We start from the raw sequence: 22,370 nt of genomic DNA on the forward strand, positions 1-22,370 counted from the left end.
TATCCCACATCCCTGATCTAGATAGTTTCAGGTTCTTGGCTACCCAAGAAGCATTGGCTATGGGCTCCATCTCCTGGAGTGGACCTTACTTCAAGTCAGCTGTTGGTTGGTGACTCCTACAAGATTTGTGCCACCATTGCACTAGGGCATCTTGCAGGCAGGACACCATTGTATTTATTTTTTGTTATTTTTTTTATTATTTTTGTTTTTGTTTTTCCAGACAGAGTTTCTCTGTGTAGCCTTGGCTGTCCTGGACTCACTTTGTAGACCAGGCTGGCCTCGAACTCACAGTGATCCGCCTGCCTCTGCCTCCCAAGTGCTGGGATTAAAGGCGTGCACCACCACACCAGGCCAGGACACCATTGTAAATCAAAGGTTTTATAGACGTGTTGGTGCTTATGTTCCTCCTGGGGTAGCCTGCAGAATATTTTCCTGTACCGAAGCACCCTGTGTGGTCACGGCTTTATCATCAGCGCTCCTCGGGCTCTGACTGGACTGCCGTGGGTAACGGGGGCTAACCTTCTGTATGCTTCTTTCTAGGCTGGCAAACGGTGATCAGCCGTGGCAGCGAGAAGTCTGCCAACATTTTAGATTGCTTTCTGACTCTCAAAATGGAAGGTCCCATCATGACTGAAGAGCAAAAACAAGAACTGAACCCCCTGACCATAAAGATCAGGTGTGCCTCCTGCCTTCCGACCCACCCTTTGTCCATCCATGACCTGGAGGTAAGATGGAACCCCTGCCTTCCCCAGTAAGAGCGCCACCTTATCCCGCCCGGGCGGGGGGTGGGGGTGGGGGGCGATCACCGCACCTTATCGTTTAGGGTTCTGTAGGGAGACATGAAAGAACGAGGTTCTTGAGAGTAGAAGGCACGGACCCCGAGGGTGTTCACCACTCCCTAAGTGTGCTACAAATGGAGGTCACCGGCCTGTTCAGAGGTGTGTGGGCTTCCCTGTCACCGAAACAGCTTGTGTCAGTTTTGGCTAAACCCAAAGAAACCAACCCAACCCAACCAACCAACCAACCAACCAAAGTGAAAACAGCTGGCCAGCACAGTTGGGTTTAGACATCTTGGTTAAAAAAACATTGCTTCAGTGTTTTGAAGGCATTGTTGCTTCCCTCAAAGACTGCAGGGTCTTCTTTTTGTCTTCTGAAACTATTGTGTGTGGTGATTTGAACAACCGTCTTTCATAGTCTTCCTGCAGTTGAATGCGTGGTCTTCTCAGAGGAAGTATGTCACGGGCGGGGGCGGGGGTTGGGGCGCATGGAGGCAGGCTTTGAGAGTCTAAAGGCTCCCTGCCATTTCCAGTTCACCGTCTCTGCTTTCTGTGTGTGGTTTTAAATCCACGCTCCCAGCCTCCTGTTTCAGCCGCCATGCCTGCCTCACGGCAAACTTCCCTAAATGGGTTCCTACCCCTCTGGAGCTATAATTTCAAATAAGTAATTCTTCCCCAAAGTTGCCTTACTCATGATATTTTCTCACAGCAACAGAAAATTAGCTAATATATTATGTCTCTTAGTGTGAGTAGATTCATATATATATATATATATATATATATATATATATATACATATATACATATATATATATCACATACATTTATACTTTTATTTTGAAATAGCACTTGACAAGAAGTTGTCAGGACTCCCAGGAAGGCCCATGTATAGTCACGTGTTCTCCCCAGTACAGACCCCATAGCACAATATCAAAATCAGGACGTGGTACCTTACCATGTGTCAATGGGCGGCACTATCACCGCACAAAAGCCGCAGCGTGCATCCTCAGCATCAAGAAGCACTTTCGGCTGCTGTTTTATAGTTCTGACAGTTCCTCACGTCTGTCTCTCATCATCACTTTGGTTTGCATTTATAAAAATTCTGCCAGTTTTGGAATATTCTGGATTAAATTGGTTCCCTTTAAAAAAAATACACTGAACCCCTAATCCCAAGTACCTCCATAACGTGAGCTTATTTGGACAGGGGTCTTTGTGGAGGCAAGTGAGTTAGCACGAGGCCATTAGAAACCACAAGGCATCAGGATTGCCTCTCTGCTACTCTGCAGATGAGCACACAGGAGCAGAGCACTCGCAGGACTATTTTCTCTTTCCCAGAATGCCGTGTGTCTGCACACTCATCTAGTACCTAGCCCTTCAGGACCCTCTCTCATTTAATAATATGCATGTCTGTCTTAGATACTTTTTTTTTCCTATGATAAAACACCATGGCCAAAAGCAACGTGGGAAAGACTTTATTTCATCTTACAGCTCTCAGGTTCTACTCCTTCATTGAGGAAAGTCAGGGTAGGAACTCAAGGCCAGAAATCTGGAGGCAGGAGCCAGGCATGTGGCCCAGGCTTGTAATCCCAGCACTCAGAGAAACAGAGGCAGGTGGATCTCCGTAAGTTCGAGGCCAGCCTGGTCTACAAAGCAAGTCCAGAACAGTCTAGGCTACACAGAGAAACCCTGTCTAGAAAAACAAACAAACAAACAAACAAACAACAACAACAAAACTGGAGTCAGGAACCGAAGCAGATGCCGTGGAGGAATGCTTACTGCCCTGCTCCTCATGGCTTGCTCAGATCACCCGCTCAGGAGCTACGCTCCTCAACTCCCCTGAGATGGACTCACCCACATTAATCATTAATCAGGGAAATTCACTGTAGACTTGCCTACAGGCACTCTGATGCAGGTTCCTTCTCAGTTAAGACTGACCTCTCTCAACTAGCGCAATGTCTTTTCACGGCCCGGGAGCTCATCTCTTCTGTCTAAGGAGTCATGTTTTGCCATGTTCCTGAAATACTTTGTCCAGCTGGGTATGGGGCACACCTTCAATCCTAGTGCGCTACAGGCAGAGGCAGGCAGAGCTCTGTGAGGTTTGAGGCCATCGAGGGCCACAGAGTGAAACCCTGACTCAAGAAAGGCCTTTGTTCTTATCTTTTTATTTTACCTCCCTTCAGGTCTGTTTGTAGTTGGTGTTTGTAACTAACTACATGTGTTGTCTTTTTGCACTCACCTCCATGTTTCTTCTTCTTCTTCTTCTTCTTCTTCTTCTTCTTCTTCTTCTTCTTCTTCTTCTTCTTCTTCTTCTTCTTCTCCTCCTCCTCCTCCTCCTCCTCCTCCTCCTCCTCCTCCTCTTCCTCCTATTTTAAGTTGCTTAAAAAACAAAAAACAAAAAACCGAACGCAGGTAACCTGACCAGCTCTATTTTCTATTTCGCTAAAAAGTCTTTTCAAAATTTTCCTAATCTGGTGTCTTCTATATTTAAAATTTTTTGAGTGGGATACAAAGAAATTTGTGGTGAGTGTGCGTGTATGCTATCATACCCTGCCTGAAAGCAAATGACAGTTTTAAAACCCGCATTAAAATTATTCCTTGTCAGTGAGCAGAACGATAATAGATTTTAATGAGACTGTTCCATTTACTTAAATGATCAAACATGCTTATGTTTCTGTCTGATCATTGTCATACTTGATGGCACATTTGTGTGTCCCCTCTGACGCCGCCGGCATATGTGGTGCTTACTGTGATCTGGTGTTCCTGGGGGCGGGGGAACTTCTTCGAGGTCTTAAAGTAATTCCTTCAGAGAGAGTTTCTAATTCCCGCAGGGGACCTGTGATCACTTCCACTCATAATTATCCTAAAACAGGTCTGTGGTCCCTGGTTGCAATGGATGTACACACGGACAGTGAGTTAGACCGCAGATGTGCGAAGGCTCAGATGATGATTGTAAACTCTTTGACCCAAGGCTGACTGCAGGCCCCCAGCTTCCAGCTTCCCACATTTGTGTCACCCACTCTGCCTCACTTTTGTGTCCTCTGAAACCCAGGGTCCTGGGTCCTTCCTCATGTCAACTTCTAGCTCAAGGCTATTGCCACGCATGTTTCATCTGTTCCATCCGTCAGGTACCTACTAGACACCACCAGGCTACCCTGTCCCCTGACCTTCCCCCTCCCTTTGTCCCCTCTCCCTCCCTCCCCTCCTCCTTCTCTCCCTCCTCCTCATGCTAAGGACGGAACCCAGGGTCTCAGGCAAGTTTTTCAAGTACTCCACTTTTGTTTTTTTCCTAATAAAAGCATATCATTTTCTTACTTATTATTAGCGTGTGATTGCAGTGGGAGGCTATGCACACCTTACGGTGCATAAGTGGAGGTCAGAGAACAGCTTCCTGTAGCTGGTTCTTTCCTTCCCCCTTTATGTGGCTGCTGGGGATTGAACTCAGGTCCCCTGCTGAGCCGTCTTGCCAGCCTCTTAAAAACGGTTTTTTAAAAAGTTAGTTGTCGGGGGTGGGGCTGGAGAAATGGCTCAGTTATCAGTGGCAATAGCCTTGAGCTAGAAGTTGACAGAAATAAGCAGTTATCAGTGTGTGTATTTGTGTATGTGTTTATATTTGTGTATGTTTGTTTATGTGCATATGTATTTGTGTATGTGTTTGTATATGCATGTGCATACTTGTGTGTATATGTATTTGTGTATATATGTGTGTATATTTGTGTGTGTGTATGAATATATGTATTTTTGTGTATATTTGTGTGTGCATTTGTGTCTGTGTTCTTATTTATGTGTATGTAGATTTGTCTTTGTGTCTGCGTGTGTAATTGTGTGTCTGTTCTTGTTTATGTGTGTATATATTTGGGTTTGTGTATGTGTGTATATTTTTGTGTGCTTGTGTATATGTATGTGTGTGTTTGTGTATGTGTGTGTATTTGTGCGTCTGTGCTCTTGTTATGTGTATGTGTATTTGTGTTTGTGTATGTGTGTGTGTATTTGTATATGTGTTGAGTTTGGTTCCCAGCCTTCTGCGCACCTCCATGGGCATCACTTGGACACACATGCATACACATAATTAAAATTAAAGAAGTTGATTGGGAGTTGGCTTGGTGGCACGGGCTAGTAATACTACTACTTTCAAGATGGACACAGGAAGATCATGCGTTCTGGGCCAGCCTGGAGTACACAGTAAGGTGCTGACTCAAAACTAAGGGAATAGCCATTGACTGGAACTTTCCATCCCCTTCATGCACATGGCCATTTGGGAGCTTTTCATAGCAGAGGCTTTACTGTTAACTCACTTCTGTAAATCCTTCTCTAAGCTACCCCCCCCCCCCCTTTGTGGCCTGTGGAAGAAAAAGTCTCGATACAGCATAGAGAGCTTGTGGGGATGAAATGGGAGTGGACCATGGGTCCTAGACTTCCAGACTATAGCTGCAGAGTCATGCAGGAAAGAGTAGTCCTCTGTTAGAGCACCAGATCTCAGACAGAGAGGCCCTATCCAGCCCTTACCAAGACCTCTTACTAATGCTCCTGTCTTCAGCTATCCTCCTCTGCTTGCTTTCTTTCTTTTTTAATTTTTAAAATTGTTTTCTTTTATTTATTTAAGTAATTTATTCAGATTACATCTCAGTTGTTATCCCCTCACTTGTATCTTCCCGTTCCCCACCCCCCTCTCTCTTTCACCTTATTCCCCTCCCCCAGGTCTGTGACAGAAGGGGACCTCTCCCACACCATATGATCACAGCCTATCAGGTCTCATCCTGGTAGCCTGCTTTCCCTTCCTCAGAGTGCCACCAGGCCTCCCCACCAAGGGGACCTGGTCAAATAGGGGGCACCAGAGTTCATGTCAGAGTCAGTCCCCGCTCTCTACACAACTGTGGAGAACGTGGTGCTGTCCATTAGCTGGATCTGAATAGGGCCTCTGGTTTTTTTCTGTGGGGTCTTTTAGGTCTTCCAAGTACCTAGCGCTGAGCTGGAGTTCTGGAGAAGGCACAGGCTTCGCATGCCCTTTGCCTCTGCACTCTTGCTATGCAGCTTTCTGAACCCAGCTCCTTACCTGATCAGCTCTCCATCTTTTCCTCTGATGCCTCTCCCACTTTCTTTATCCTTGTGGGCTTCCTCTGGCTTGATTTGCTCTCCTTTTTGGGGGGGGGGCTCTAGCACACAGAATGTCCTGGCTTTGACTCTCAGCATAGAGGAAACAAAACCCAAAGGAGTGAAAGGTAGGATCCAGGCACCTCTTCGCACTTTTCTTTAGGTTTAGCCTTTGCTTTGTTCGTGTTCTCTCAGGCCAGAAACTGGACATCTTTGCACCGGGGGGTGGGGGGTGGGGGGTGGGTATGGGGGTGGGAGGTAGGAGGGTGGGGGAATTGGGGATGAGGGGGTCACGGAGTGAGGGGAGCAGGAACCTCAGCATTACCAAAGCCACTCCTAAGTCTGCTTGACCACAGCAGCTTGTTCTATCATTTAGTCACACCCCAATAGGATCACCCTTGCTAAAATCTGCTTTTCTTTACCCTGACTGTGGGCCTACGCTGACCTCACAGCGTGGACTTCCTTGGCATGCCTGATGAAAGTGGAAACTCAGGCTTTGGGGCTTTGGGGCTTTGGGCAGTGAGTGTGCTATGCTGGGCACACAGGCAGAGTGTGACCTGCTGTCCCTGTTCTCTCATAGAGGCTGTGCAGCCCTGTGTACTGCAGATACCAGTTCCACAGGACTCCGGTTCACGAGACCAAGAGAGAGCCCCATGGGACTCATGTGTTTTTCCAGGATGTCAATGTCATCTTCCTTGGGGCCATGCACCCCGGTGACCTGAGGGAGTACCTGGAGGGGCCCCCCATGGTGGTTGAAGTCCATGACAGGGACCGGAAGTTGGAGGAGTATTCCCGGAAGCCTGCCTTGTTTGGAGAAGACTCCATAGATTCGTACTTCAACGTTCAACCTTTCATCTCTCCCAAAGACACAGAGAATAACCCCTTTGAGTCCCAGAACAAGATATGGGACCCGTATGGGGTTGCCCGGGTCAGTTTTGCTGACCTCCTCCTTGGCTATAAGTACTTGAACCTGATTGTCCCCATCCACAACTGCGAGCCAAAGTCTGCCAACCAGGGCCAGGATATCAGGAACAGGAGGACTGTAGGCTTCTGGGCCCCCGCAGATGTCCTCCAGCACATCCCATTGCCTATAGCTAACTACCTAGAGGCCAACTCTCTGCTTAAGCTCCGAGTGGACATCGCAGTGCCCCTGAGTACTTGGTACGCAGTGCCTGAGCTCGAGCTCGACCTCACGGGTACCCAGTTCGGTCGCATCATTTTTGTGTTCCACGCCAAGAAGCCGCCCCTCCTACAGAGCCTGCTGCAGGACATCACCGAGATCAACGCCAAAGCCCTGGATCTGGACAGTTATCCCCTTGAGAACATCCAGCAGGTCCTGTCGGCCTTCAGAGTGCGCGTGAAGATGCAAGAACACCAGAACTTGGATGTGCTCACCGGCTTCCACCTCCTGGATGGGAAGATCCACCTTATCGTTCTGGAAGGCTTGGCGGACCATGGCTTGAGGCGGCTGTGGGAGAGTTACCAGAGCAGGTAGGTAGACTCCGCCAGCCGCGGCACTTGGGATACAGGGCCAAATGGAGCAGGCCTCTCAAAAGCCAGGGCCGGGTTCAGGTGTCCACTAGACACTGACAGCAGGCAGGCCTGGCTGTCTTAGCAGGAAGGGGAAATTTAGGATTGGGTGAGATGGTGCCGTAGCTACAGGTGCTTTCCGTGGTACCATGGTTTCCCAAGTTAAATCCACAGAACTCACATAATAGTGAATGGAAAGAGTTGACTCTGCAAAGTTATCATCTGACCTCCATGCATATGCCACGCCATGGCACCACCACCACCACCATCATCATCATCATCATCATGATGCATCTTCTGACCTCCATGCATATGCCACGCCATGGTGCACCATCATCATCATCATCATCATCATCACCATCATCATCATCATCACGCAATGCCACACCATGGTGCACCCTCATCATCACCACCACCCTCAGCAGCAGCAGCAGCATGCATAAACATTTCTAATTGAAACAAGTTTAGGGTGACTCAGAACATGGTAGCAAGAGAGGGCTCCGTGTGCGCGTTAGGTCGAACTTGCTTAAGGGGTAAGCGCCTCCTTTAGTGGGAGGGCACATTTCAGGGCCCCAGACCTCATGTGCTAAGAGCAAGAGGCCAGAAGTTTCCAGGTGGCTGTGAGTCATCATGTGGGCACTGGGAACCAAACCCTGGTCCTCTGCGAGATCAATATGTGCTCTGAACCACGGAGCCATCTCTACAGCCTCTGTGCAGCTTTTAAACGTTTGTTTTGAGATAATTATACACTAACAAGACACTCAAAAAATATGACCGAGAGGTCCCTGTTACCCCTTACAAGCTCCCTTCTGATGTGACATATAACCCACGCTTCTGACAGTGCCATGTGGGCAAGCTGTGTGTGAAGACTGTCACATATGAATTATGCAGCCACTGTAATTAAGAATCAGAATTATTTATGTCACCTCAAAGATTTTCCTCCTGCTGCCAGAGTAACCAAGCCCACCCTCCTTAACTGTCCTGAATTTACAGCAATCACAAATTTGTTCCATTCTGTACTTTTATTATTTTGAAAATACGATCAAATTTCAGTTGCCAAGCATTCTTTGATGGTTTGCAGAAGCATAGCTGACTTTTCATAAGGCCATAGACCAACTTGTTGGGTGAACGAGTTGCTTTCCTTTGTTTTGGTAAATTCTTTGGTGTTTTCTACATAGGCCACCGTGTAAAGTGGGGTGACCTCTCCTCTTTCAGTCTGCATGCTTTTGTTTCCGGGTGAGCTGGGCAGGGTTTGCAGCTGTTTTCTGTGGACGGTGAGCGTGGACAGCCTCGTCTTGTTGTTCACTGGCAGAAGGCATTTCATCTTTCTCTATTACGTGTGATGTCCAGACTTGGGCATCTGTCAGTTGGAGGGAGCATCTCGCCATTCCTGATGTACGCAGGGCTTCCCAACGTGCTCGTTCACACTCTTCATGAAAATCAGCTGCAAGCCGACTAAAGAACAACCTCCTCCTCCCCCTCCTCCCCTCCCTCCTCCTCCTCCTCTTCTTCTTCTTTAAAGATTTATTTATTTATTATATATACAGTGCTCTGTCTGCATGTACACCTGCAGGCCAGAAGAGGGCATCAGATCACATTATAGATGGCTGTGAGCCACCATGTAGTTGCTGGGAAAAGAACTCAGGACCTCTGAGCTATCTCTCCAGGCCAAGAACTTCTTTTTAAACTGTGGAAATACTTAGGGACTCAACCTTGCAAACATAGTAGCTTCCTTGTACTCAGCACCTGGCCTCCCCAGTGGCAACATCTTTATAACCCAAATGTTTTTTTTTTTTTAAGATTTATTTATTGAATGTAATGAGTACTCTATCTGCATGTACCCATGCAGGCCAGAAGAGGGCATCAGATCACATTATAGATGGTTATGGGCCACCATGTGGCTGCTGGGAATTGAACTCAGGACCTCTGGAAGAGCAGCCAGTGGTCTTAACAGCTGAGCCATCTCTCCAGCCCTATAACCCCAACGCTTTATCGATTGATAAAGCACAACTAGTTAGACTACAATGGTCTGGTCTTTTTGTTTGTTTTTGTTTTTTGAGACAGGGTTTCTCTGGGTAGCCTTGGCTGTCCTAGACTCACATTGTAGACCAGGCTGGCCTCGAGCTCACAGGGATGCACCTGCCTCTGCCTCCTGAGTGCTGGGATTTAAAAAAAAATCCTTTTTTTTTTGAGAGAGAGAGAGAGAGAGAGAAAGCATCAATTCCCCTGTCTCAGCTTCCTGAGTTCTGGGGTTGCAGATGTGAACCACCAGGCTCATATTTTTTTAATCTATTTTTGAGAAGCAAAAATATCAAAATTCTAGCTAACAATTAAGAAAATGTGCTCATGAAATCAGACTAGAGGAAAATTTCTCCAATGAGATGCAAAGAGTTAAGAAAGGGAATGAGCCATTTTGGGGCTACATTAAAAGAAATACTTTTTGTTCAACAAAACGTATTTTTTGGATCCATGGGCATTACGAATCCCCCTTACCCCTAGGGTGGCTAACTCCAATCGTGAAGCCTGCAAGGTGCTGTATGACTCTAGGATGCTCTTCCGCAACCGCCTGTATGCCGACCTGGAGACCATCCTGTACCATGTACATTTGTTCAGGCCTGTGTCGATGCTCCTGCGGTACCCAGCGCTCTATATCCGCGGGGCTGTGCCACGCATGGCCTTCCAAGCGCTGACCAGGTGAGTGTGGACGGGACAAGGAGGGACATGCCACTGTCTGGAGGCCGTGTGGGCAACAGGGTCAGCAGACAAGAATGTCCTGCATGTTCCAGGAGAATCTGATGCAGCTTCTCCTGAAACGTATCAAAACGTGTTAGCTGAAAGAGGACTAGACACCTGACTGAGCAACTCGGCTTAGTCTGCTCCAGTGGGGGAATGTTCTAGAAGGACCCGAGGAGGAAAGCAGCAAAGCATAATTTCTAGTGAGAACTGAGGACAAGGACCGCAACATCAGCCACGGCCTTTCCTTTGCTTCTACCCTGAGCCCATCCCACACTCCCCCTCTATTGCCGAGAAGGCCTGTGGCTAAAGAGCCAGGTCTTGCAGTACGTGTCCCTTTTGCTATGGCCTGCCTATCAGCCTTGCCTTGTTCCTGGGATCCCGAGGGCCTCGCCATCCCTCTGCAGACCTTGGCAGCAGGGTGGGGGAGCGGTGCTGTATAGGCAGTCGGCCAGGCCATTTACCCTTACAGCTTCTCCTAGGCAGGGGGTAGGCTGTGAGTCCTACCTTCCTCCTTTTTAAGAACCTCTGAGCTCAGCTGGTGCTACAGAGTTAGGGAAGCAGAAGGGGCAGTAAAGAGTCAGGGAGTACAAGTTCAGGAGGAAGAGACATGACGGAACATGAGCTCAGGGCAGAGAAGGCTTTCACTTCTCACACATTTGGGCGTTAGAGGCGAAGCTAGGCTGTCTATTTTGGCGGATGGTGCAATAGAGTTGGGGAAATCTATATTTGGAGGGAACCACTAATCAGAAAATACTTTTTGTATTAGGTGCTTGTGATAATTAATTGATTTATTTTTATTATTTATTTATTTATTTATTTATTTATTTGAGACAGGAGTTCTCTGTAGACCTCACTATCCTAAAACTCACTATGGAGACCAGGCTGGCTTAGAACTCACAGAGATCCTCTTGTCCCTGCCTTCTAAGTACTGGGATTAAAGGCATTTGCCTTGTGATTGCCGATCTTAATTATCAACTTGCTGGAATTTAGAATCACCACGGAGCTGGAGAGATGGCTCAGAGGTTAAGAGCACTGGCTGCTCTTGCAGAGGTACTGAGCTCAATTCCCAGCAACCACATGGTGGCTCACAGCCATCTATAATGAGATCTAAAATCACCATGGAAACACTTCTGGGTATGTCTCTTAAGGTATCCAGATAGGTTACCTGATCAAGGAAAACACATCGTGAATGTGGCCTGGACCACCTCATGGGCTGCGGTCTGGGACTGAATAGAGAGGAGAAAGTGGGTTGAGTACCAGCATTTTTTTATTCTCTGCTTCCTGACTGTGGACATGACGTGGCCAGTCTCCTAGCCATGGTGGACCCTATCCCCTTGAAGTGCAAGCCAAACCCACTCTTCCTCCCTTAAATTAACTCTTGTCAGGAGTTGATCACAGCAATGGGGAAAAGTCAGGTACTGAGAAGCAAGGCTATTGCTGTGATATGCATGGATGTGTGAGTCATGCGTCCAGTAAGAGCAGTAAGTTGGGCAGAAAGATGAAAACGCACTATTTGGTCTGAGAAAGGAACTACTTTTAAATGGCGGGCAGGGTGGCTGAGAAGACAGCTGTAAGTGTTAAAGATGAGCTCCGTTAAGAGGGAAACCCTGTGTTCAACAGGAAAAGTACCCAAAGGCCAGACCCAACCTGGGGAAGGTTCATCTTTTGGAAATGTAAAGTCACTTGAAGGGCACGATCCTAATCTGAGAATGCCACTGAAGGACATTGGGGTAGCCTTGCCCACCAGAGTCAACAAACAGGGGCCGGTGCAATCATAGTCCAAGTGGGGCAGGCTACGTCTTCAGCTGGCAGGAGAACTTGGCAGCACGGTCCACGTGGTCCTGGATTTGCAGGCATTAAAGACACAAGAGTAATGGAGTCAAGGAGGCTTATACTAAGATTGTTGAGGGCCAGACAATATGTGGCAGGCTTGGAGTTGCTGCAAGGAGATCCTGAAAGGCTGCTGCATGAGGCTGTAAAGGTAAAGTCTAGGTTTCAGTGGAGATCTTGGGATGTTGGAGATGTCAAGACCACAGAATAGTGGCTAAAAAAGTTACAGATGCTCAGTGTGGTCTGCCCAGGCACTCCAAGGTGCTCGGGTGCTGCCGGAGGCTTTGGAGCCCAGATGAATCTGTTACAAGTTTCAGATGCTAGATACGGAGCTTCAGAATTTGATGGTTTTTGTTTGTTTGTTTTTGTTTTTGTTTTTTTTTTTCTGTTGGATTTGGGCTTGCTTTGGTGTGGTGCCATCCTTTTGGAATGTCAATATTATTCTGTGTCATTATATATTTGAGTCATGTAACTTGTTTTTTTGTTTGTTTGTTTGGTTGGTTGGTTTTTCGAGACAGGGTTTCTCTGTGTAGCCTTGGCTGTCCTGGATTCGCTTTGTAGACCAGGCTGGCCTTGAACTTGTTTGTTTATAAGGAACTCACAGTTGAGGTTGCCTCAAGTCTCAGAAAAGGCTTTGGAATTTGGACTTTTTAATAATTCTAAAACTGTTAAACACTATGGAGGCTTTTAGAGTTGAACTAAATGTATTTTGGATGGTGAGATAAAAATAAGACTTTAGGATCAAGGAGTGGATTGTTATAATTTCTAAATGATGCTTTTAGCAGTCGGGTTTACAGGGCTTGGACTCATGACAGTTAATTTTGATTGTCAGTGTAACGGTATTGAGAACCCTCAGGGCAACATCTTTCAGCGTGCTTGTGAGGGCATCTCCAGAAATATTTAACTGAGCAAGGAAGATTTGCCCTGAGTGTGCAAGGCACCACCCCATGGGCTGGGGCCGTGGACTGAATAACAAGAGAGAAAGCTTGTACCACAGTTCATTTCTTTCTGCTTCCTGCCCCTTGGATGCAGCGTGACCAGCTACCTTACGCTCCTGCTAGCCACGCCTTCCCGGCCATGACGGGTGTTATCCCCCTGCAAACCAAACGCTCTGCTTTTCAGTTGCTTCTTGTTACGTATTTGCTAACAGCAATGAGAGAAGTGACTAAGCTACTGCTACAGCCACAGTGACTGTGTCTTTTCTTTGTTTCAGACAGTTGAGAGAGCAGAGGTTCAGAAAGGCCAAGTACAAGAGAGTCCACTGACTTAGCAAAACGGATCTCACTTCAGACAGTGGGGGGTGGGGGTGGGGAGGTCAGCAAGTACCACACAGAGGTTCCCAGACAGCGTCAGTGCAGATCCTGGGTCCTCTTCAGGCCCATCTGGGTGTTGTCCACTGCTACCAACAAGAAGTCCTGGGGCTCGGGAGGTAGGACTACCACTCAGGCCTCGAGCTCTGTACAGGAGTGAGCTGTGATCGCATCATCCTTTCTGGTGCAGGAGGACTCTGAGATGTCCCTGCTGAGGGCTAGCTAACATGCTGGGGGGCTCCCTAGTGGGGTGTAGGGCCAATGAAGACCATGGATAAAGCCAGAGTCACAGGAAAAAAAAAACCTCAGTTGCAGATTGTGGTCAGCCCCTAACTTTAGCAGGCTTGGAGGAGAGGAGGAAGAGGCATAAGTCAGGAGTCCTGCCCAGACAACTGAACTAGCCCCGATCCGGCACCGCACGTCTGCTGTGACGTGAGATGGTTACGCAGGCGCGAGGCTGAGCAGCTGGCTGCTCTTCATTTTCAGGATCCACGACATCTGCCACAGCAGCACCAGGCTGAAGGAGGTCATTATGAGAGACCTGCTGCCTTCCGCCTCTATGGTTAAAGACCTGAGCCTGGAGTTTGGGATGCCCATTTCTCAGGAAGAGCTCACAGATAAGAAGCTGTTGGCCGCATCACCCCACCTTGCCCCCAAAGATGAAAAATTCCAACATCGGGTCTCTACCCTCCCACTGGAGATCCAGACCCACCAGGAGAAGTATCTGCAGTGGCGGAGCAACATGCTGCTGAAGAACCAGATCCATAGGGATAGCGTTATTCAGGTGGGTGTTCTCTCTTCCCTCCATGCTGGGGCTCCCAGAATCCACTGGGGTTTCTGGTACCCAGTAAAAGAGATGCTTGCTCCTTGGGTTCAGGATGCTGGGCTGGACAGGCCCAGCAGTTTGGGAGGCAGGGCTGAATGACGCCAAAGCATTTGTTTCCAATCCCACTTATCTTGGCTGTCCTTCTTAAAGGTGAGGGGGAGAGAGCTTAGGCACAGGGCACAGCCTCAGTGTTTAATTTTAGAAGAATTGTTATGGGTATAACATCTCGCTTAAGCTGCTAAGGGCCATGCGTATCATAAGCTGTCTAAGCAGCATAGAAGTAGCCGGGACTGGAAGGGAAACCACGAAGAGGGGGAAAAGAGAAGACGGAGAAGCTAGTGAGGTGATGGGAGAGGCGTGTGGCCTGGACGGCCAAGGTTCGTGCCTTACCCCAAGCCAGCCCCGACATCTTGGAAATGCAAACATCTCAAGTGTGACTTGAGTCTGTCTGCTCCGGATCTCTCTCTCTTCGTGAAGCCTTCCTCACCCTCGACCTTCCCGTCCCCCTTTCTTCTGCGCTTGCACTGTTATCTGCCTATTGGTGGCCATTTGTATTGTTTCTTATTCTTTGCAATTTGAAAGACCTCTAACGATATGCCAATACATTTCCTGATAAAGTTGTGTGTGTGGTTTTGCTTGTTTGTTTGTTTGTTTTTAAAAGATATACACATAGGATTGCTGAATGCTAGGCTCCACTGTCTAGATCATGTGTTATTTTCCAAAAGGACTGAGTCAATAAACACAGCCTTGTCTTCTGTGGGAAATCCCATATTGCACAGCCATGTTATGTGTTACAAGTCAGACTTTGAGATGTTTAATTTCTGATGTTTAACAGTTTTCCACAGAAGTTTTTGTTTGTTTGTTTGTTTGTTTTTTTGTTCTTTTTGGTTTTCCGAGACAGGGTTTCTCAGTGTAGCCCTGGCTGTCCTGGACTCGCTTTGTAAACCAGGCTGGCCTCAAACTCACAGGGATCTGCCCGCCTCTGCCTCCCAAATGCTGGGATTAAAGGTGTGCGCCACCACGCCCAACCTTTCCACAGAGGTTTTCAGTTGTACTGTTTCCTGATGAAGCCTAATATCTCGCCATACATTTCTTGATTATTTTGCCCATGTTTAGATAGCATTTTAGTTTGAAGCAGCACCATATCCCTCCCATACCTGGGATTAAAGCAACAACATATTTACATAACATAACTGAGGTTTTGTTTTGGGTTTGTTTTTGTTTGTTTGTTTGGCTTGGTTTGGCTTTTCAAGACAGGGTTTCTCTATGTAGCCATGGCTGTCCTGGACTTGCTTTGTAGACCAGGCTGGCCTTGAGCTCACAGAGCTTGTCTTGCCTCTGCCTCATGAGTGCTGGGATTAAAGGTGTGCACCAGCCCCGCCTGGCATATAGCTGAGTTTTTAAAGACACCAACAGTTCCGCTACACCGTATGTCCTGTAATACAACACTGAAAGTCAGTTCGGTTAATGATGTTTGTCCCTGCAGCCTTGGGACACAGTGTCTCCTGCCCATCCCATGAAAGTGCCCGTCACTTCTGACCATCGGAACTGTCAGTTTTCATCTTTACCACTAGGTGGATGGAGGAACAGTAGCTTGGTGTGTGATGTAGTCAGTGACATTGGCAAGTTTCCCAATGGACAGTGGCATGTTGGACCAGATGGCCTTCTGTCATGCCTGTGTGATGGCGAAGCCCACTGGTGCTCAAGGGCTGTGTTTCTGTGCCAGAGAACATCTACTGTCCACGCAGAAGGGCCTGGTATGGGTAACAGCTGCTATCTCTCTCTTCAGAAAAACATTACAGAAGCCTACCAGTTCACCAAGAAGTCTCCAAAGCCAATGGTGAAGACAATTCGGATCGCCATTCCCGAGAACAAAGCCGTCCACAACTACAGTATCCAGACCCTGAATTCCGCAGAGCTTGCTAAGAAAGAGATGTTTAAAGAGATGGGCAAGGTGAGAGACAAGACTAACAGGAAATTCTTGGCTTAGGCTTTTAGCACCCATTACACGTAGACAATGAATTCCTCTGTCAGCGGAGACAATGGCATGACCCTCACAGGGCTGCCTTAAGCGTTTTTACTTAATTTGAGCGCATTGTAGTGTCAGGCCCCTGTGGCACTCATGTCCCCAGATGTTTCTGTCACCTGCTTGGAAGCCTGATGGCCATCGAGCCCGACATAACGCTGCTCTGAGTGGAAGTTTGTCTCTTCACTTCTAGGAGCCATGGAAGAGATTCACATATTCCCAGAATTACCTCTCAGCGATGGTGGATCCCCAGGACCCAAAGGAAGAGGAGAAGAAAGCTCAGAAGAAGTCCCACGAGGCCTGGCTCACAGTCGGTGGGTTCCAAGTGTGGGGTCTTCAGAGTGCCATTGGAAGCCACCAGCGGGATCTTAGACTGCCACCCATCAGAGAGAAAACTGAGGTCTTCAGGGAGGAGCAGGGCCTCAAGTGGGAGGGTCCTTGGGGATGTCTTTCCACCTCACTTACTTGCTCCCCTCCTTTAGGAGTGGCAAGAAAACGCTCTGTTTACTAATGTGCTGAAGCCCGTGTTGGACCGGGAAAGGTGGAGCTGGAGCCAGCGCCGTCTGGACTTCGAGCTGTACAAGAAGCCGCCGCTTTACTTTGAGTTGCCTCCTCTTCCAGCTCGGAAGCCTGCAGCTGGTAAGATAGTACCTCTCTGAGCTGAACTTCCCGGTACTGCTGGCAGGCAGAGCTCTGGCCCACTTGGCATCCTTAGCGCCATCTGCTGGTTCGGCACTCATAGTTGTATTTTCTGGCTTAGGAAGCCAGGACTCAGCATGGGTCTGGTAGAGTTAGACGCAAATGTGGAACTCAGGATACCTGGGCTGTAGGTTTGAGTGTGGGGTCCTGGCGGATGGAGAGAAATGTTTCACAATGCAGTGATTTGGAGGAGACCGTTTGCTGCGTTTGCTGTTGATGGAGATTGGTGTTGCCTCGAAAGAACCCAACTGACCCTAAACAGCCGGGAGAAGTAAAGGGGTCTGCGCCCCCTCTCTTTACTAACCTTCTTCTCATACCCAGGGTTAAGGGGATCGGTGGAAGGGAGGTAGAGGTGTCAGTACCCCAAATAAAATAAGGTTTAAAAACAAGCGTCAACAGCCTTATGCGGGATTAAGTAGCATACATGACTGCAGTTCAAGCTGGTGCCATTTCCCTGTGACTGAGAGGCACTGCCGGGAGAGCTCCTGCTGTGAGCGTTAGGGCCACGGACAGAGTACCACCACTTGGCTCTAGGACCTCGCTTCACCTAGTGAGAAAAAGGGGCCTAGAAGCTCTCAGCAGAGGGGTTCTAAGGGCATTTCCCAAGCTGGCTTAGAAGAGTAACAGGCCTAGAATGTGAAGACCATAGGCGCACATTTTGATATTTTATACTCTTTTGTTGATAAGTGGTCCTGACATATGTTGTAAGTGCATTTTGTCTTTAATTTCTATGGGTAATATGGACACAGCTTCATAGCTACTTCTGATTGTGTGATCTAGCAGAAATGGCTGGGCACGCCTCAATTCCTTATGAGCCTTAGAAATGATGGCATGAGCCTCAAGTTTCCACTCTGGTACCTTCTAGCCTCACAGAGCATTCAGCAGCAAGTCCATGCTCTGTTCAGAATATGTAATCTCCATAATTGCAGCCTCAGGCCAAAGCTGGCTGTGGCTTCTTAAGGAAGGAGAAAGCCCTTAATCCTGGGGATGAGAAAGAAGGTTAGAGGGGAGAGGGGGCACAGACCCTTCTACTTCTCCAGGCTGCTTAGGGTCGATGGGTTCTTTTGGGGCAATGCCAATCTCCAGCAACAGCAAACGCAGCAAGCAGTCTCCTCTGAGCCTCCACCTTGAAATGTTTCTCTCCGTCTATTCAAACCACCACACTATGTGTCTCTGGCTACACGCCACACACCACACCTTCTCTCTCTGGGATCTCCTATTTATTTCCCTTAGCCTCCTAGACCACGCCCCTCCATGTCCCATGAGGCAGGCTGTTACCAGGTAGCAAAGACCACATCCCAAAAGAGGCAATTATCAGCTGTGGACATACTAAAGCCCAAACTAAAACCCCACACACGGGATTAAAACAAAAACACACTTACAAAACATAACTGAGTTTACAAAGAAGCCAAAACTTCTATTACAAATGGCTCCAAGCTCTCTAGTTTACTTTCCTATTTTTAGTCATGGTCTCACATAGACTGGTCTGACCTTGAACTTGCTATATAGCTGAGGCTGGCTTTGTACACCTGAGCCTCATGCCTCTGTCTCCCAAGTGTTGGGATTACAGACGTGAACTGCACGCCTGGCTGAGTTCTCTGTGTTGGGAAGAGGCTAACTGATGCTGCTATGGCACAGAACAGGCTACAGGAACACCATCCTTCCTCAGAATGTTCTGCCTGGATCTAGACACAGACATATGTATGCGTATAAAAGACCATCATGTAGGACACTTCTCTGCAAGGAGGGAAACACGGGTGACCTTTCTGCTCTGTAATCATACACATGGGCTGAAAGAGGGCATTCTCAACAGCCCCACAATGTTTATCCCAGGAAGCTGCCTCCAAGTTCACTCTCCTCAAAACTCCAAGATCTAATTAAAAAAGAGGGGGAAACCCTGATCAGGAATTGGGTCCTGGAGGGAGAATCCATTTGTGGTGTGTCAGAGCCCTGCAGACCATGTTGTATCTTCTCTGGACTCCACAGTGGCAGTACATTGTGTGTGTCTCTCTTCTCAGTGGGGCCTGGTGCCCTCTCCAGTGTTCCTGGCAATAGGGCTGAGCAATGCAGGCCGCTAGGTCAAGCAGACCCTGGATACATGGTACAAGGTATGGCCAGGAGCGATGGAGAGGAAGAATATGCCAGATAGAGAGGCGGTCACAAATGTTCCCCAGGGGCAAGACCTGTAGCTTCTGCAGAAAACAGGAAGTTCACGTTAGCTGGAGTTGAGGGGCTAATGGAGCAAGTAAAAGGCCAGTCTTATCTCTTAGTGACCTCCCCTGGACAGACATCAGCAGAGGCTGTAGGCTTCCATCTGTAGAGGGGCCTTCCATCTATAGAGATGAACTTGGGGTCTTTGGCCCTGCTGTGCGGAGCACAACTGCTCTCTGGGGGCAGATCGGAAACATCCCTGTGAGAAGCAATCTCCATTACACATGTCCAGCTGGCACACAGCGAAGAGCTTCTGGAAGTAGTCTTCCATTTAGAACATCCTGTCCAACAGAACCAGCAGAGCCAAGCTCAGAAAGGATGACCACTGACAAGCTCTGTAGGAGCCTTCTGAACACTAGGCATGGTTGCCGAGGTCAGAACAGCTGGTTTAAAAGGTACACAATACCCTGACCAAGCTTCCTCTGTCTCGAGGATCAAGTTGTTTAACATCTGTGAGGCCATTTCTCTCTTTATGAGGTGGATGCCCATTGGCTGCTCTGGGATGACACGTGAAGAGTTAGCTACACAGTAGGGGCTAGCGACTGCATTTGCACCCTGGGCAGAGTGAGGAACATATGGGCAAGCAATGGGTAAGTGTGCTTGGCTCAGGGGCCCATCACTCACCCACCTGTCTTTTCTCAGGTAGGAGACGAAAAGCAAGGATCCAGTCTTCTGAACAGCGTCAACACAATCAAGTCACAGCGAAGCCACTCAGTTCGCAGAACAGTCTCTCTATGCAAATCCAAGAATCACTCTCTCTCAATGACAATCAGCTGGCACCAAGGACTCGGTCTCAGCCAGGTCCCAGTTCTCCTGAATCTTCGATGGAACTACACCACCTGAATGCCTCCTTCCCCAATCGCTGGCTTCCTTAAAGTGTAGTATGGGCACAGGGTTTAGCTCCGTACCCATGAATTTGTTGGAAATGTATGCTGGTTCCAAGAGCAAGCTATTCTGTGTGTCTAGCCTGTTTTTTTCCCCTTTCTTTCTTTCTTTTTTTAAAATATGGGACCATGTGGGGGCTCACATGGTGATGAGTCCAGAGCCCATTGTGAACGGAGCAGCTAGCATTGAAGGCATGGCTTTCGTGCCCCACAGATGGAGGAGGGTGTTACTTCAACAGGAGCTGTTTCTCTACAACAATCAGAGCAAATGCGCTGAGTGGACCCCTGCTACTCTCTGTGGCCCTCTCAGAATCACACCTTTGCTGTCTCAGTCACTCTTTGTTCTTCAGCAACTTGGGACCAATGACCCCCTTCCCTTGGTGTGGTGGGACTCTGGTGTCAGTTGGTCTCCCAAAACAAGAGCAAGAGCTAGAAATTTGTCTAATACCCTCGGCCAGCCCTCAGTGGGGCTCAATGCCACCTTCAGCAACAAGAGCTCCTTAGAGCGGCCCCTATTGCAGAGAGCTGTTATTTTAAAGAAAGATCCCAATCATTTTATTTGACCAATAAAGTCTCAGAGCCAGATGCTGGGGTGAAAGCCTACTAGCTCAGAGAGGCAGAGAAAGCACCCGGGTGACCTTCTTCCTCAACTCACACCCCAGAGGAAAGAGCCTTTTTTGCTCAGCTCCTGTACCAGATGGAAGAAGCCAAAAGCTCCTCCTCCCCCTCTTTACTGTCTTAAGTACCCCTTTCTCAATGTCCCTCCTTTCAACTTAATTCCTGTCAGCTGGTTTCTTGCTCCGCCTCTTGGATTAAAGGTGTGCGCTAGGGCCGTGCTACACCACAGGACTTGTTTACATTGGGTTAAAGCTACGTGTTAGGGCTGAGCCACACTGAACAAGAAACAGGTTTTGAGCCGGGCACAGTGGTGCATGCATGCCTTTAGTTCCAGCACTTGGGAGGAAGAGGCAGGTGGATTGCTGTGAGTTCGAGGATAGCCTGGTCTACAAAGCGAGTCCAGGACAACCAAGGCTATACAGAAAGACCCTGTCTCGAAAAACAAAAACAAAAGAAATAGGTTTTTACAGTTTACAATCTTGGGGTTCACAATGGGATCAAATATCTAGCAACAGGGAGCTTTTTTCTATCTTGAATGTATCCAGGAGAGGATTATAGAACCCTCAATATGCAGGGTACTACAGACCAGCTGCCCCAGGCCGTGGTGATCAAAGTTTCTTTCTATTCTAGACCTGGCCTCAAAGGCCAACAATAGACACAAAACAGTCCCATAGGTTGCTGGTTGGTAGGTGGTGGTGGGTGCTGTGCGCCAAGCCAGCAGGACAAACTTATCTTCCAAAACAGAGCAGCGCCTCTCCCCAAGACCAGCTCCAGAGGCAAGAGGAGAGAAGACAGGTGGATCCGAGGTAGGGGGAACTGAGCAGGCAGTGAACGGCTGGTTAAGGGAACCAACCGCTGGTTGAACAACTAGCTAGAGGAACTAGTTGTTGAGGAGAGGTTGAGGAACGGAGGAAAAAGAAATACTTGGAAACTCGGGCATATGCGGTGTAAGCTGAAGGTCTTAAAGCCCAGGGGAACTTTTCTGTCTCCGTCTCTGTCTTGCTTGCTGTCTGTCTGTCCTACTTGGTCCTTGCTCGCTTACTTGCTTGCGGTCTTTCTAACTACCTTCTTGCTTCTTCTTGCCCATCTTTCTAATTTCCTTGCTTGCGGTTCCCCATCTACCCATCCCTCTTGCCATTCCTCATCTACCCATCCCTCTTGCCATTCCTCATCTACCCATCCCTCTTGCCATTCCTCATCTACCCATCCCTCTCTCATCCCCATCTCACTCTAGCTTACTCTCTCATGTCTGTTACTCACTTTCTCTCCTCCTTGGGCCAATCCCAGTATTTTACTGAAATGAAGTTCTTTTTTTTTTTTTTTGTTACAAATTACATCATGATTTTTTTTTTCATTGTTACAATCACTAGGGCAATCAAAAGCCAACAGAATAAAAAGGAAATAAAAAAAGTTCTGTAACCTACAACAAAGCATGCAACAAAAATCAATTAATTTCCAAACAACAGTCAGCATAACCTGCTCGTTATCTTTTAAACAATACACAGGAAAGTTTACTTTTAATCCCAGCACAGAGGCAGGTGGATCACTGTTAGTTCGAGGCCAGCCTTGTCTACAAAGTGAGTCTAGGACAGCCAAGGCTACCCTGTCTTGAGAAACCAAAACAACAACAAAACAAACAAAGAAACTAAAAAACCACACAACACACACACACAACACACACACACAGAGGAAAGTTTAGTCATAAATTTCCCCAGGCTAAAGCCAATGTGTTTACAAAATTGTCATAGCAACATAGCTTGAGCTAAATGTTCTCTAAAGAAAAAACTTGACTTACTTCCAGTCCCAGACCAGCAGGTGTGCTATCCAAGCCTGGGC

The 22,370-nt window shown here is 47.9% G+C and overlaps 1 protein-coding gene across 5 annotated transcripts in view; it reads left to right on the forward strand.

Annotated features, from left to right (window-relative positions):
• The window catches only part of CFAP92 (cilia and flagella associated protein 92 (putative)), a 50,017-nt gene extending 30,043 nt beyond the window's left edge, over window positions 1–19,974 (forward strand). For 4 of the 5 annotated variants that reach the window (XM_084766617.1, XM_084766616.1, XM_084766615.1 and 1 more), the window contains 8 exons: window positions 541–725; window positions 6,445–7,355; window positions 9,894–10,088; window positions 13,757–14,054; window positions 15,886–16,050; window positions 16,316–16,522; window positions 16,605–16,761; window positions 19,675–19,974. In XM_084766617.1, the coding sequence (XP_084622743.1) occupies window positions 541–725; window positions 6,445–7,355; window positions 9,894–10,088; window positions 13,757–14,054; window positions 15,886–16,050; window positions 16,316–16,522; window positions 16,605–16,761; window positions 19,675–19,907 (2,351 nt within the window). In that variant the 3' untranslated portion in view covers window positions 19,908–19,974. Of the gene's footprint in view, window positions 1–540; window positions 726–6,444; window positions 7,356–9,893; window positions 10,089–13,756; window positions 14,055–15,885; window positions 16,051–16,315; window positions 16,523–16,604; window positions 16,762–19,674 lie in introns of those variants that run through there. The other variant, XM_084766619.1, reaches the window with a different exon arrangement.
• Window positions 19,975–22,370: the final 2,396 nt, after the last annotated feature.

The sequence above is a fragment of the Acomys minous genome (genome assembly GCF_964271855.1).
Source record: "Acomys minous genome assembly, chromosome: 17".
NCBI classification, from domain to species: Eukaryota; Metazoa; Chordata; class Mammalia; order Rodentia; family Muridae; genus Acomys; species Acomys minous.